This window comes from Salmo trutta, chromosome 32 (genome assembly GCF_901001165.1).
Source record: "Salmo trutta chromosome 32, fSalTru1.1, whole genome shotgun sequence".
Taxonomy (NCBI): domain Eukaryota; kingdom Metazoa; phylum Chordata; class Actinopteri; order Salmoniformes; family Salmonidae; genus Salmo; species Salmo trutta.
In genome coordinates this window covers 6,013,530-6,030,715 of record NC_042988.1, presented here as the reverse complement: position 1 = coordinate 6,030,715, position 17,186 = coordinate 6,013,530, and the positions used below count along the sequence as shown (strand labels likewise).

Sequence of the window (17,186 nt, the reverse complement as noted above, 5' to 3'; positions counted from 1 at the left end):
TGTATTGTATTTTAATGGTTGTAATATTCGACAGAATAGAGTATTCTGTTAACTATTGTGTGTGTGTTCTACTGAGGATGGGCCTCTATGGGATAGCACTGACAGAGGAGATTTACGATGTCTTTGGGTAATAAAGCCTAAAAGAGCATTCCAGAAGACATGAGCTAATGGTTCTGTTCTATACCGTACCAGGGAGAGACGGTTCCAGTTTGGAGTAGGAGGACCAGACACTGGTCTATACAATGAAAACTGTTGACACAGCAGTTGCTGTCTGCTATGTTTTATAGATATCTTTCATACAAATCTTAACCTTGTGACCATTCTATGTATCTGTGGTTCGTCATGTACGTTGAGAGGGGTGTATCTTGGCTATAAAAGATCTTTGTACTTTTGTGTAATCACTTTTCAATGGTTCATTAGAGATAGCGCATCATTGAAAGTCAAAGGGCTTTTGCAAAAGCTCTTATTATTAAATATGTAGTTTAAGTATAACTCTGACTGGTGTGTGAAGTTTGTAACTCTCCTCATTTGGTAATGTAGAAATTAGCCACCACAAGCGCAACAATATCCAACTTTGTTTGACATTTGAAGCTGCACAAAGAACAGTAAGTCGTGGCTAAGATAGCCGACAGCTATATATTTTATTACTTTACTGGTGTATCATGTAGGCTAACGTAACGTTAAATCAACGAGCCTCCACACAGTCAGTCAGTGCAGGAACGTGATCATTGCACCCAAGATTGAGCTACAACTGGCTAGGCAGTTGGTAGCCTAAATCCTGCCTGATGTTACTGCTGTTCCTAAAACCATTGACGTACGTTAGCCTACTGTAACCACACAGAGAGAGTGTGTGTTAAGGTTGGGCGATTGTGTTCAAGCCTACATCGGTGGGTCATTCCAGTGGGTCAGAAGTTTACATGCACTAAGTTGACTGCTTCAAAAATTCCAGAAAATAATGTCATGGCTTTAGAAGCTTCTGATAGACTAATTGACATCATTTGAGTCAATTGGAGGTGTACCTGTGGATGTATTTCAAGGCTTACCTTCAAACTCAGTGCCTCTTTGCTTGACATCATGGGAAAATCAAAATAAATCAGCCAAGACCTCATAAAAAAGAATTATAGACCTCCACAAGTCTGGTTCATCATTGGGAGCAATTTCCAAATGCCTGAAGGTACCACGTTCATCTGTACAAACAATAGTACGCAAGTATAAACACCATGGGACCACGCAGCCATCATACCGCTCAGGAAGGAGACGCATTCTGTCTCCTAAAGATGAACGTACTTTGGTGCGAAAAGTGCAAATCAATCCCAGAACAACAGCAAAGGACCTTGTGAAGATGCTGGAGGAAACGGGTACAAAAGTATCTATATCCACAGTAAAATGAGTCCTATATCGACATAACCTGAAAGGCCGCTCAGCAAGGAAGGAGCCACTGCTCCGCCATAAAAAAGCCAGACTACGGTTTTCAACTGCACATGGGGACAAAGATCGTACTTTTTGGAGAAATATCCTCTGGTCTGATGAAACAAAAATAGAACTGTTTGGCCATAATGACCATCGTTATGTTTGGAGGAAAAAGGGGGAGGCTTTCAAGCCAAAGAACACCATCCCAACCGTGAAGCACAGGGGTGGCAGCATCATGTTGTGGGGGTGCTTTGCTGCAGGAGGGACTACTGCACTTCACAAAATAGATGGAATCACGAGGGAGGAAAATTATGTGGATATATTGAAGCAACATCTCAAGACATCAGTCAGGAAGTTAAAGCTTGGTCGCAAATGGATCTTCCAAATGAACAATGACCCCAAGCATGCTTCCAAAGTTGTGGCAAAATGGCTTAAGGACAACAAAGTCAAGGTATTGGAGTGGCTATCACAAAGCCCTGACCTCAATCCTATAGAACATTTGTGGGCAGAACTGAAAAAGCGTGTGCGAGCAAGTAGGCCTACTAACCTGACTCCGTTACACCAGCTCTGTCTGGAAGAATGGGCCAAAATTCACCATACTTATTGGGGGATTCTTGTGGAAGGCTATCCGAAACGTTTGACCCAAATTAAACAATTTAAAGGCAATGCTACCAAATACTAAGTGAGTGTATGTAAACTTCTGACCCAGTGGGAATGTGATGAAAGAAATAAAAGCTGAAATAAATAATTCTCTCTACTATTATTCTGACATTTCACATTCTTAAAATAAAGTGGCAATCCTAACAAATTTAAGACGGAATTTTTACTAGGATTAAGTGTCAGGAATTGTGAAAAACTGAGTTTAAATGTATTTGGCTAAGGTGTATGTAAACTTCCGACTTCAACTGTATTTCAATGGAAATATAATGTTTATTTGGAAAGTAATAAATATATAGCTTTTTTTGAAAGCTTTCATGATTTGCGTAAATGTAATATAATATTACTCTTGTTAAAAATATGAAATGGTATTACATTTGGTGAAGAGCACATTATGACTTGTTTAGGAGTCGAAACTCAAAGTTTAGGACTTGAGACTTGACTTGATACTTGACGGTCTTGACTTACCTCGTACTTGCCTGTCTTGACTTGGGACTTGACTTGAGACTTGAGTGCTAAGACTTGAGACTTACTTGTGACTTGTAAAACAATGACTTGGTCCCACCTCTGCAACATACTGTAGGTCTATCTACCTGTTTGATTGTTTAGGCGACCACAGTGGTCGCCAACCAATCGATCGATCGACTGGTCGATCTTCAAGACATTCCTAGTCGATCACCAAATATTTCTGTAGAAAAGCCAACGAACGATAAAGGCTTGCGCTCCTTTTTTTAAATCGTGTTGAGCCGTTACCTGTAGGTGCACTTGATTCAAAAGTCCTGCGCACCGGGTAAGCAAAGTGTTACCATGAGACAAACTCTGCCTACCCGGCGGACTGGTAAATATGTGACTAAATCAAGTGCACCTACTGTGCTGCCCAATCAGATAGCTTAAATCACCGTAGCTACAGAGCTTCCATGACCCTGGCCACAGCCAAGTTTATTAATAGGCTACTAACCTACGTAAGATTTAATCACTTTTAAAACCATGACCACAGAGAGACTGTCAACGAATACAGGAAAGAGCTGAAGGTTTTATGAGTGAGTTCATGTTTAAGTTGATATTCAGCACTGTCACTGTTTTTATTCAACACTATTACAAACGCGCTTCTCCGTACTTCCGCTCGGGCTGCAGCTGCAAAGAAATGAGTAGCCAAGTATCGATAGCCCTGCATTTTATTATTATTAGCAACTCGTCATGTCGATTTTAATATTAAGGAATATTTAACTTTCTCTGGTCATAGGAACAACATGAATTTGTGCATGAGGCAGATGCGGTGCTACTCGAGTTTCGCCATCAGGTGGAAGATGATGTCCCCTCTCCCAGGGCAGGCTCACTGGAGGAAAGTAAGGAGAGCGCAAAGACCGTGAGAAGCGGTTGGGAAAAATCGTTTTGAAAGGTCATCCAACTCGGAATTCAAAGTCGTAAACTCAGGCATCTTTCTAGAGCTCCGATTTTTCGACCTGGAGAATACTGACGTCGTGATTTGCCCTCGATGACCATCCGATGCAGGTACAATCAGTCCAGTAAAATAAAAAAGCTAATTATTTAAATTCATGCTCCACAGTGCCTCACAAGTGCTAAACCAACTGATATATTTTGTTATCAAAGCTCGAGTTTTGAAATATAATATGGCCTGATTAACAATATTGGCAGGCCAATCGTATAGCCAATATGCTGTGATAATGTATTAGGCCAACTGCCCAAACCTCAATCCTACAAAATTGTTTGTGTGAGGTTAATGTAAAAAAATATAATAATAATAATAATCTGAGCAGTAGATCTCAGCTTGCTTTTTGACTGCGAAAGTGATCTTGACTCAGAAAAGGTTGGCGACCACTGGCCTACCAGAATGTGGTTCTGTTGGGGAGAATATCATCAGACAGAGCAGCAGCGCCCTCTTCAGGGCAGTTTGATCAGGGTCTGCGTTGCATCTCTGCCCTCTTGCAGGGCCTGCGGACACTGGTATCGTCTCCACAATTGCCAGCAGTGAATCCCTGCCCAGAGCTGCGCAGCAGCGTTGCACAGACATGCTTGGTAAAGAATGCAACCATTTCTCTTGTTGTAAAGCCACAGGTCAGAGAATGCAAATACTGCAATAGTGGCTGATGTTGGGGTTTGTATGCAAATTTCTTTATATCTAATTGAAAGACTAAAACTTTTTCCTTCTCATAAGCATTGAGAGAAACAGCCACATAGGCAGCCTATTTCTGTGTAAGTTGTTGGTACTGTGCTTTGGTATATGATTGATGTATATAAATATGTTAGCTAGCATGCACTAATGTAATGGTCACATAAGCCCACTGCTAACACAGTTGTTTTCATGCTACAGCCTCTATTTACATGTTGCTTAACACCTCTAGGGTAGGTGGGACGAAATCGTCCGGCACTATTCAACAGCCAGTGACACATCAGAGCGTCAAATTTAAAACCACAAAATGTCATAATTCAAAGTTCTCAAACATAGGACTATTTTACACCATTTGAAAGATAAGACTCTCGTTAATCCAACCACATTGTCCGATTTCAAAAAGGCTTTACAGCGAAAGCAAAACATTAGATTATGTTAGGAGAGTACATAGCCAGAAATAACCACACAGCCATTTTTCAAGCAAGCATATATGTCACAAAAACCAAAAACACAGCTAAATGCAGCACTAACCTTTGATGATCTTCATCAGATGACACTCCTAGGACATTATGTTATACAATACATGCATGTTCTGTTCAATCAAGTTCATATTTATATCAAAAACCAGCTTTTTACATTAGCATGTGATGTTCAGAACTAGCATACCTACCGCAAACTTCCGGTGAATTTACTTAATTACTCAGCATAAAACGTTCACAAAATACACAACAATTATTTTAAGAATTATAGATACAGAACTCCTTTATGCAATCGCGGTGTCAGATTTTAAAATAGCTTTTCGGCGAAAGCACATTTTGCAATATTCTGAGTAGATAGCCCGGCCATCACGGCTAGCTAATTTGGCCCTCACCAAACTCAGATTTACTATAAGAAAAATTGGATTACCTTTGCTGTTCTTCGTCAGAATGCACTCCCAGGACTTCTACTTCAACAACAAATGTTGTTTTGTTTCGAAATAATCCATAGTTATATTGAAAAAGCTCCGTTTTGTTCGTGCGTTCAGGTCACAATCCGAAGGGTGACGCGCGAGCGCATTTCGTGACAAAAAAATTCAAAATATTCCATTACCGTACTTCGAAGCATGTCAAACGCTGTTTAAAATCTATTTTTATGCGATTTTTCTCTAAAATAATCTCAATCAAACTTTAATGTATGATACATGTATGATACATGTGATCGGTTTACCCCCCCCCCCCCCCAAAAGAGGCCGGTCAGGACAAAATACATCTAAAAGACGTCGGTGTGGGTCCGTGGTTGGTAGGACGTCATTTAGCGCTGCTTGCTTAAACTTTGCGTGGGCGGGTGTGTGAATAGAAACTTGGCATTCCAGTCTACTGCTCTCACCTTGTACATTTCTTCCGGAATGAGGTGGTGGTCTCGGAGCTGGTTAAGAAAGGTGTGTGGTTGCTCCATGCACGACATCTCTGTTTTACTACAGCGGAAAAACCGCAGTAACTCCTCATCTGTCAAAAAATCCAACGGGTCCATTGGCGCAGACGCAACTGCAACACTTCAATACAGTTTTCTTTGTCGAAAAAATCCAATATTTACCAGGTCACTGAATATTATTAATAGTTGAATAGTGAACGATCCGGTTGATATTGGGTTGTGTATATATATATATATACACTGATACATTAAAGTTTGATTGAGATTATGTAGACTATTTACATTTCAATACAGGCCCCGAGCGGATTGATTCATTTAGACGAGTGCACATACCGATAGACGCGCGTTTGGAAGAAGGACGGAGAGGACGTAAAGAAAACGTTTTCAACTGTAGGCCAACAAGTTGTTATTCAAGTTATTTTCGAAGATGAAGTAGATGTCCCGCAAGCACGGAAGTACACTTCAAGTGATGTTTGGAAAGTGAAAGTGTTCATGGGATTTCATATGAGCCACAAGGGGAGAGGCTATAGATTTTTTAACTCATTGTTCTACATTTGAGGAGCTCCGTATATATATATATACAACCCAATATGAACCGGATCGTTCACTATTCAACTATTAATAATATTCAGTGACCTGGTAAATATTGGATTTTTTCGACAAAGAAAACTGTATTGAAGTGTTGCAGTTGCGTCTGCGCCATTGGACCCGTTACATTTGACAGATGAGGAGTTACTGCGGTTTTTCCGCTGTAGTATAACAGAGATGTCGTGCATGGAGCAACCACACACCTTTCTTAACCAGCTCCGAGACCACCACCTCATTCCGGAAGAAATGTACAAGGTGAGCAGTAGACTGGAATGCCAAGTTTCTATTCACACACCCGCCCACTCACAGTTTAAGCAATAAGTGCTAAATTACATCCTACCAACCACGGACCCACGCCGACGTCTTTTGATTTGTCCTGACCGGCGTGTTTTTTTTGTTGGGGGGGGGGGGTGTCTAGACTGGACCAAATCGGAACCAATCACAGACGTTAATGTTTGGTTGGTCCGGTCTATACTGGCCTTGATTTTAACATCCACAGACATCTAGTCGAATTTGTTCTCAACTGACTTGCCTAGTAAAATAAAATGGACTATAATTGGTTCAGATTTGGTCCCGTTGGGATTTGGCCCAAACATTGACAGATGTCTATGGTTGAGAAATCATAGACATCTATGTTTCACAGGTTTGGACAGCACAGTAAATAAAAGTAAAGTATAGTTCAATACAGCAGAGCACAGTCTAATGTACTAATCTACTCTACTGAATTAAACAACTGTACTCTATTGTATTGAACTCTACTATATGTTACTGTACTCTACTGAAGTAAACTATACTGTATTGTACTATACTTTACTCTACTGAATAAAACCCAGATTAAACCGTGTAACAAAACAAATTGTAGTCTACAGAATTGATTTGGTGAAACTAACACTAGTTACTGTCCTATTGCTAGCTGGTAACAGGTCTCTGAATGTTATTGTACGAGTGGAAATTGGAGTTGATGATCATTGATTCATAAGGCCTGATGTGTGTCCTTAAATTCCTGTCTGTCACATGAACTGATTTGAGATGGTGGTTGCTAGAGAATCAAGTCTATCACTCCACTCCAGCTTTAATTTGACAACCCTCACAAATTGGACCATAGTTTTGTATTTGACCCCTCCTGCAGAAGCTGATTCCGATGAGGAGTAAGGAGCTGAGGGAGAAGGGTGTGTACCAGGTGTTGGACTGGGTGGAGGCAGAGAGGCCCGACAGCATCAAGGTGTTCTGGAACTGTGTGTTCAGGGACCACCTCCTGCTCCAGTACCCCACGTTACGCCTGCTGGACGGTCAATTCTGGAGTCTTCACTCTTATTATTGTATTATTATGGCATTCATTTGTATAAATTAGTATCGGTATATAATTCTAATTCCTAGTTTAATATAAATGTAGCTGCAATGGTGGATGCTTGGCAGTTGAGGTTCAATGCCCTGTCAAATTGATATTATAATTGTTTTAATTAGTTGTAAATAATTTAGGTTGCATGGTTTGCTAAATTTTGCCTCCAATCCCGTGCAGGGTCGTTCACATTCAATGAGAAACTGCCAAAGAAGGTGGAGGAGGATAAAAAGCAGAAGGCTTCAGCAGAAGCAGAAGAGGAGGAGGAGAAAGAGGAGGAGAAAGAAGAGGAAGAGAAGACAAGAAGGAAAAATAGTAAACAGAAAGAGAGAAGTGAGAGTGCTGAGGAGGAGCAGCCCAGCACGTCCACCCAGTCCAACCCCAGTCAGAAGAGGAAAGTCCAGAGGCCGACCCACTGTGAGTCCCAGGATTCATGCTGGCTTCTGGGAAAGAGCAGGACTTGAGTCAGAAAATCTAAAGTCCCTCTGTAACCTTTTTGGGGGGGTGAAATATATTTCTTTTTAATTTCAAGTCACATCTTAATGTTTGTCTGGAATGTGTCCCCATGCAGGTTTACGTTTCAGGAAGGGGGAGAAAGATGACATCTGGACCTGGCCCATCTACAAGACCCAGCTCCCAGTCACCTGTGGGGACAAAGAAGGCATTCTTATCAGGAACAAGCTGGCCAAAGGTAGGTCGTAACAATGGACTTAATGTGATGTGATTCTCTGTGTTTCTGTGTAACGGTGGCTGTGGTTCGGCCCAAATAACCGTGCCTGAGACCTTAAAGGGGCAATCTGCAGTTGCTACATTGGTTTTTGGACTTATACATTTATGATATGTACCCATTGATTCTTGAAGAATATAACTTATAAATATCTCGTGAGCTTAGTTCAACTGTCTTACCCCATCAGAACAAAATATAAGCTTTTTTTACTACAATGTTTGTTAACAAAGTAAATGTAAACAACCCCTCAAAACATGGTTAAAACTAGAATGTTAATAGTATGGATGGTCAGTCTTTGCACCCATAGCCCATTTTATGAATTTGAGAGTGGTTACATTTCTCCAGCCCTGAGACCAGAGCCCATATCCACAAAGCATCTCAGAAAAGGTCCTAGGGATCCTGTTAAAACAAGTTTTTTAAGACAACAAAAAGACAATTGACAGTAGGTTTTAGAATGTCGTAAGATACTTCGCAGACAAATTCTGAGTCAGGATTAAAATCAACTCATAAAAGTTTATCTCAGCGGGTAATCACGACAGTTTGAGGTACCGCAAAGGAAAGATAGTGATGACTCTCATTGACATTGTTGCAAATGATGGAGAATAACCAATCGCGATGAAGCATTGCCAGTTGTGAACTCCATACTGTAGGTAACACGCTTCAGGCAACCACGGCGAATCTGACTGTAGCCTACATCAAAAATGTTGCAATGGTAAACAGTTTGATATAATTTTCGCCTGGCACGATCACTTTTCCTACTCTAATATGTTGGCATGCATAACCTTTTTTTTTTTATTCTGATGGTTTCTAAAAGTGGAGTTTTTTACAAGATTACCTTTATTTCAACACACTTGTCACTCACATTTAACAACACTGAATTGCTTTGCCACAGGAGGCATCAAGTCACTTGCTGATAATGTTGCATACAACGTTTGAAAGGTCTGTAATATCGGCATAAATCCTAGATGCCTTCAATTACTCAATTTATAGGCATGCCCAATTTAGACATCTTTTTTTAACAAAGTAATATTGCGCTCCAAATTGATAACTTGAAATAACATGATTTAGGTAATGAAATAATCTAAAAGAAAAACGTGTTTATTTATTAGCCTAGTGGTTATAAGTATTTAGGCATATAGTTGTGAAATAGGTCTCATGTGACATCATTGTCAAAAGCTCAAGACATACTGTTACATGTACAGTAGGTCTATATTATTTATGGATTGATCATATAGTAATATTAAAACATTATTTTAACAACTCCAAAGTAATTGTATGTGGCACAGGAACCACTGACTCGCTGCATTTTTCTATTACCAAGACACCTGCTAATAACCCTTAACTGGTTAGGACAGCTCATGAGGTGTCCTAAATATCTGTTGACAATGTGGGACATTTATGACTAAAGGCTTCAAGGATAGCTATAGTTTTTTACCCATCAGCACTTACGATAAATGTTCTACTCTGAGACCCTTTGTGGATACGGGCCCAGATCTAATGCATAGTCTTTAGTGGGTTAACACAGTAGTGTGATGTGCAGGAGACACAGTCAGGCACATGTGTACTACGGTCTATTTGACTTTGCACTGTTTTAATTTGTGGTGGTGTGTATGATGTCTGACTTCCTCATTGGTCTGTCTAAGGGGAGAGGTGCATTGCGGTCCAGGGTCGCTGGTTCACCCCAAGTGGCTTTGAGGAGTTTGGGGGGAAGAAGAGCAGTAGGAAGTGGAAGTGCAGTATCCGCTGTAGCGGCACCAATCTGGGAGAACTGATCCAGGTACAGCATATAGTTTGATTTGATTTATTTGACAATTTAAAAACACAATTGAACCAGACATGGATACATTGCATTTAAATATATATAACATATTCATCAAATATGACACAGAAGAGTGGGAGGGGTGGCCATGTGTGTCTCTATTATGCGTGGAAATACTTAGGAACAGATTTCCCAAATGTAAAATCACTTGGAGCTGATTTCCTGGTGTTTTTACAGTTTTTTTTATATCCAACAATAAAAATTCAACAACTGGTGCTCAGAAAACTTGGTGGGCCAAATAAAACCACCAGCGGGCCAAATTCAGCCCGCAGGCCGCCAGTTGAGGAGCCCTGTTTTATAGTCTATACATTAGGGGTTTCCTGTAACCCCTGCATTCGAGATGCATGTGCAGTCCGGCAATATCAATTATGCGTGTGCTTTGAATTAATACCGTCTTTGTGTGAAGTAAATATGCTAGGCTGAAGGCTTCCATGTGACAACCTGTTAGGATAATGTAAAATTTTATTTTTTGCTAATCTGATGCTGCTCATGTTGTCTATTTTGTGGAATGGCATTAGTGCTGACATCGGGGGAAAATGTCACTTAATTCTTTCGGGGAAATATGAAGAGTGTTGCTGGGTCAGTCAGGGATCCCTGTTAACCATGTAAATCCCTAACACCCACACACACTTAACATGTACACACATGCATACTGACGCCATTCACACACACACACACACACTTTCACACACCACATATGCTGCTGCTACTGTTTATTATATATCCTGTTGCCTAGTCACAGTACCCCCATTTACAGTACATAGCTACCTCAATTACCTCGTTATCTTTAACTCTGCATTGTTGGAAAAGGACCTGTAAGTAAGCATTTCACTGTTAGTTTACACCTGTTGTTTACGAAGTGTGTAAATAAAATATAATTTGATTAGATTTAAAAGCCATCAAACACACTCTGCCCACTTCTTACAACTAGCCCAATCGCGGGGTTGGATGTCAATGTTTGATAGTAGTTATTCCTTTTGTAACAAGAAGTGAAGCAATATAGCAAGCACATTCTTAGAAATAGCCTTTCTTTGATCAAACAATATTCCGCATTTTATGCCTTAAGAATAACATATGACATTTTGAGTAAATGGTGTGTGACAGGAAAAATATGTGTTTGAGAGAGAGGACACAAAGGGATCTCTTTATAACACAAGCACAAAAGATCATGGGATTTATTGTGCACTGGCAGTGGCAATGTTGATAGTGACAACCAACCCTACATTCCATGTGACAACCATCCCCAGCTATCCCCTTAATGATAATTAAAGACCTGCTCCGGAACGTTGGCGACTAGTAAGTATTTTTTTCAACCTCCCGCTTTGGGCTGGATGTGTCAATGTGTAGTTCATACATGCATAATCTATGAGCAGAATGACTGCCTTACCTCAATTAGCCATGAAATCCCTAGTTTAAAAGTGATTGTTTACTTTGAGCTGTGCGGCGCCATTTTCCCTACATTTACCCCCATGTGGGCCACCCCCTAGCAATTAGAGTTCTACCCTATTAGCTTCAGCCTCTTGCCATTTGATTGACAGCTATCAAGATGCACACACAGCAGAGCAAGAGAGCAATGACATGGTGCACATATCTGCACATATTTGATGTAGGATGCAATTTTCAGGGACCACTTATCTCGTGAGCGCTAATTTCAGAACTACTGTATGCAAAATACCGGAGAATCAAACATTTATTAAGAAAATACCACCATTTTTAAAAAACTTTTACCTATAAAAAACAACAATTCAATTGACCTCAATATTTTGTCATGCTGACATGAATTGACCAGGTGGATGAGTTCTTTCGAAGAATTCACACATTTTAACTTTAAAACTTCTTATGGATGGTGGCAGTATTGAGTAGCTTGGATGACTGACGTGCCCAGAGTAAACTGCCTGCTACTCACGCTCAGAAACTAAGATATGCATATTATTAGTAGATTTGGATAGAAAACACTCTGAAGTTTCTAAAACTGTTTGAATGATGTCTGTGAGTATAACAGAACTCATATGGCAGAACCTGAGAAAAAATCCAAACAGGAAGTGGTTTGTAGTTATTCAAGTGATTGCCTATCCAAACTACAGTATCTATGGGGTCATTTTGCACTTCCTAAGGCTTCCACTAGATGTCAACAGTCTTTAGAACCTTATTTGAGGCTTCTACTGTGAAGTGGGGATGAATAAGAGCTCATTGAGTGAGAGGACTGCCAGCTGGGCATGAGCCTCAGCCATGCGCACTCACGTGGGAGGTAGCTCAGTTCCATTGCATTTCTGAAGACAAAGGATTTCTCCGGTTGAAACTTTATTGCAGATTTATGATAAAAACATCCTAAAGATTGATTCTATACATCGTTTGACATGTTTCTATGAACTGTAATGGGATTTTTAGAGTTTTCGTCTGACCTGCGTGTTGTGAATTTGGATTTGTGAACTGAAGGCGCGAACAAAAAGGAGGTATTTGGACATAAAGGATGGACTTTATCGAACAAAACAAACATTTATTGTGGAACTGGGATTCCAGGGAGTGCATTCTGATGAAGATCATCAAAGGTAAGTGAATATTTATAATGCTATTTCTGACTATTGTTGACTCCAATAAGAAGTTAAAAATATTACACAGCTCCATTTAGGTTGCTAGTTATTAGCACTGACAACCAACCCGTGAGGCAACCAACCCTGATCTCACCTACTCTTACCACAGCATATCGGTTTATCATTACATATACCAGAAAATTGGTCCAGATGGAGCAACAAACTATAGTTACATTATAACCTTTTTGTTTTTCTGTAAAGAAACTAAATGTACAGGTATTTCACTGATGTTCCATTCAGTCACTCAACACTAAAAAGCAATGTCTGTCCCCCTTTCTCTACCCCCTCCCATCACCATCCCACCCACCTCAGGAAGGTCATTTAATAACTTCACCAGACTTTAAAAGAAGAAAGAGTGCACAGGTAGGAGACCAATCTTTCAATATACCACATCCTCTGGATTAACAGCCAAACTTCATTTGACCATTTAGTTGTACAAATTTCTATGTAAAAATGACTTTGTCATAACTGAATTAAAAAATATATCCTTGCCTTTAACAACTGAATATAATCCAGGATCACCACTCTGGTTCCTCATCCACTGTTCGGAGGTCCCGGCGAATGAATAGAACGGGAACACATCATTGCAATTTGGATTCTCTAAGTAGAGCCTGATACCATACTGGGTATATGAAGCTGTGGGACCAATAAAAGTGCAAAGAAAGTGCTGCATCGTCATAGCATCTGAATACATGTTGTTTATAAATGTTAGTCATGAATCAGTTTTATTGCAACATCTAAACTTGACAACAGCTTAGCCTCAGCCGTTGATATTGTGATGTTTATTCGAGCATAAATTGAATTTTCTTTGTACGTGTTCTTACCATATTAGACAAAGAGTCTATTATGTGACTGATATATGTAAAACTGATCTGTCCCTTTTCTCCTATCTAGAGAGCACTGTTTCCCTCCAACCAATCAAGGGTCTCAATCACACGTATGTACACCAATCACAACTTAATTCAATCTTTCTGAATCCTTTAGACATGACTATCTGGTAAAGGGGATGGTTTTGTCTCTCTGTGTATTTTTGATGTTATAACGTTTTGTGAATACACAGGCGGGACCCTTCATGCTTACAGTGCATTTGGAAAGTATTCAGACCCCTTGACTTTTTCCACATTTTGCAATGTTACAGCATTAAAACTGTAATATCTTATGTTTCACTGAGTCGTGGCTGAACGACGACACAGATAATATAGAGCTGGCAGGATTTTCCATGCACCGGCAGAACAGAGGAGAAGCTACGTCTGGTAAGACGAGGGGTGTCTTTTTGTCAATAACAGCCGGTGCACAATGTCTAATATTAAAGAAGTATCGAGGTATTGCTCGCCTGAGGTAGAGTACCTTATGATAAGCTGTAGACAACACTATCTACCAAGAGAGTTCTCATCTATATAGCCGTAGCCGTCTATTTAGCGGCGTCTATTTAGCACCACAGACCGATGCTGGAATGAAGACCGCATTCAACCAACTCTTTAAGGCCATAAGCAAGCAAGAAAATGCTCATCCAGAAGCGGCGCTCCTAGTGGCCGAGGACTTTAAAGCAGATAAACTTAAAACAATTTTGCCAAATTTTTACCTACATGTCACATGTGCAACCAGAATAGAAAAAAACTCTAGATCCCCTTTACTCCACACACAGAGATGAATACAAAGCTCTCCCCCGCCCTCCATTTGGCAAATCTTACCATAATTATATCCTCCTGGTTCCTGCCTACAAGCAAAAATTAAAAGGAGGAAATACCAGTGACTCGCTCAATACGGAAGTGGTCAGATGATACGGATGCTACGCTACAGGACTGCTTTGCTAACACAGACTGGAATATGTTCCGGGATTCATCCACTGGCATTGAGGAGTATCCCACCTCAGTCATCGGCGAACCAGATGAACCATTCAACAAACAAAGCGACCATACATGATTAAGATTGAATCCTACTACACCGGCTCTGACGCTTGTCAGATGTGGCAGGGCTTGAAAACTATTACGGACTACAAAGGGAAACCCAGACGCGAGCTGCCCAGTGACACGAGACTACCAGACGAGCGAAATGCCTTTTATGCTCGCTTCAAGGCACACAACACTGAAGCATGCACGAAAGCACCAGCTGTTCTGGATGACTGTGTGATAACGCTCTCGGTAGCTGATGTGAGCGAGACCTTTAAACAGGTCAACATTCACAAAGCCGCAGGGCCAGATGGATTACCAGGACGTGCACTCAAAGCATGCGTGGACCAACTGGCATGTGTCTTCACTGACATTTTCAACCTCTCCCTGACTGAGTCTGTAATACCTACATGTTTCAAGCAGACCACCAGAGTGCCTGTGCCAAAGGAAGCGAAGGTAACCTGCCTAAATGATTACCGCCCCGTAGCACTCACGTCGGTAGCAATGAAGTGCTTTGAAAGACTGGTCATGGCTCACATCCTCCCGGATACCCTAGGCCCACTTCAATTTGCATACTGCCCCAACAGATCCACAGATGACGCAATCAAAAGGAACACCTATGTGAGAATGCTGTTCATTGACTACAGCTCAGCGTTCAACACCATAGTGCCGACAAAGCTCATCACTAAGCTAAGGGCCCTGGGACTAAACACCCCCTCTGCAACTGGATCCTGGACTTAACGGGCCACCCCCAGGTGGTAAGTGTAGGCTACAACACGTCTGCCACGCTGATCCTCAACATACTCCCTGTTCACCCAAGACTGCATGGCCAAACACGATTCCAACACCGTCATTAAGTTTGCTGACGACACAACAGTGGTAGGCCTGATCACGACAACGATGAGACAGCCTATAGGGAGGAGGTCAGAGAACTGGCAGGGTGTTGCCAGGACAACAACCTCTCCTTCAACGTGAGCAAGACAAAGGAGCCGATCGTGGACTACAGGAAAAGGTGGGCCAAACAGGCCCCCATTGACGTGGCTGTAGTGGAGCGGTCGAGAGTTTCAAGTTCCTTGGTGTCCACATCACCAACGAACTATCATGGTACAAACACACCAAGACAGTCGTGAAGAGCGCACGACAAAAGCTTTTCCCCCTCAGGAGACTGAAAAGATTTGGCATGGGTCCCCAGATCCTCAAAAAGTTATACAGCTGCACCATCGAGAGCATCCTGACCGGTTGCGTCACCGCCTGGTATGGCAACTGCTCGGAACCTGACTGTAAGGTGCTACAGATGGTAGTGCGAACGGCCCAGTACATCACTGGGGCCAAGCTTCCTGCCATCCAGGACCTACATAATAGGTGTCAGAGGAAAGCCCATAAAGATGTCAGAAACTCCAGTCACCCTAGTCAGACTGTTTTCTCTGCTACCGCATGGTAATCGCACGGCTAGTCTAGGACCAAAAGGCTCCTTAACAGCTTATACCCCCAAGCCATAAGACTGCTGAACAATTAATCAAATGGCCACCGGACCCCCATTTGTTTTCTACACTGCTAGTACTCACTATTTATTATCTGTGATTAGTCACTTCACCCCTACCTACATACACAAATTACCTCAACTAACCTGTACCCCCGCAAACTGACTCAGTACCGGTAACCCCTGTATATAGCCTCGTTATTGTTATGTTATTATGTCATGTTTTTATTTTTTACTTTATTTTATTTGGTAAATATTTTCTTAACCAACAGTGCAGTTCAAGAAGAGTTAAGGGCTTGTAAGTAAGCATTTCACAGTAAGGTATACATTTGTTTTATTCGGCGCATGTGACAAATACAGTTTGATTTGATTTATTCTTATGGATGAAGAAAATAATCCCTCATCAATCTATACACAATAACCCATAATGACAAAGCAAAAACTCTTAGAAAATTTCTTAAAAACAAAAATCTGAAATATCACATTTACATAAGTATTCAGACCCTTTACTCAGTACTATATTGAAGCCCCTACAGCCTCAAGTCTTCTTGGGTATGATGCTACAAGCTTGGCACACCTATATTTGGGGAGTTTCTCCAATTCTTCTCTACAGATCCTCTCAAGCTCTGTCAAGTTGGATGGGGAGTGTCTCTGCACAGCTATTTTCAGGTCTCTCCAGAGATGTTCAATCGGGTTCAAGTCCGGGCCTCAGGCTGGGCCACTGAAGGACATTAAGAGACTTGTCCCGAAGCCATTCCTGCATCGTCTTGGCTGTGTGCTTTGGGTTGTTGTCTTGTTGGAAGGTGAACCTTCGCCCCATTCTGAGGTCCTGAGCGCTCTGGAGCAGGTTTTCATCAAGGATCTCTCTGTACTTTCCTCCGTTCATCTTTCCCTCAATCCGGACTAATCTCCCAGTCCCTGCCGCTGAAAAACATCCCCACAGCATGATGCTGCCACCACCATGCTTCACTGTAGGGATGGTGCCAGGTTTTCTCCAGACATGACGCTTGGCATTCAGGCATTCATCATACCAGAGAATCTTGTTTCTCATGGTCTAAGAGTCCTTTAGGTGCCTTTTGGCAAACTCCAAGCGGGCTGTCATGTGCTTTTTACTGAGGATTGGCTTCCGTCTGGCCACTCTACCG

General features: G+C 41.4%; 1 protein-coding gene across 3 annotated transcripts in view; it reads left to right on the top strand.

Moving 5' to 3' along the window:
- The first annotated feature begins 5,789 nt into the window (after positions 1 to 5,789).
- LOC115170900 (nuclear body protein SP140-like protein) overlaps positions 5,790 to 17,186 on the top strand; it is a 19,908-nt gene continuing 8,511 nt past the window's right edge. Inside the window, exons 1-7 of one of the 3 annotated variants that reach the window (XM_029727264.1) lie at positions 5,790 to 6,451; positions 7,326 to 7,365; positions 7,716 to 7,952; positions 8,107 to 8,226; positions 9,906 to 10,039; positions 12,985 to 13,035; positions 13,567 to 13,609. In XM_029727264.1, the coding sequence (XP_029583124.1) occupies positions 6,374 to 6,451; positions 7,326 to 7,365; positions 7,716 to 7,952; positions 8,107 to 8,226; positions 9,906 to 10,039; positions 12,985 to 13,035; positions 13,567 to 13,609 (703 nt within the window). In that variant the 5' untranslated portion in view covers positions 5,790 to 6,373. Of the gene's footprint in view, positions 6,452 to 7,325; positions 7,516 to 7,715; positions 7,953 to 8,106; positions 8,227 to 9,905; positions 10,040 to 12,984; positions 13,036 to 13,566; positions 13,610 to 17,186 lie in introns of all 3 variants that reach the window. The other 2 variants (XM_029727263.1, XM_029727262.1) reach the window with 2 other exon arrangements.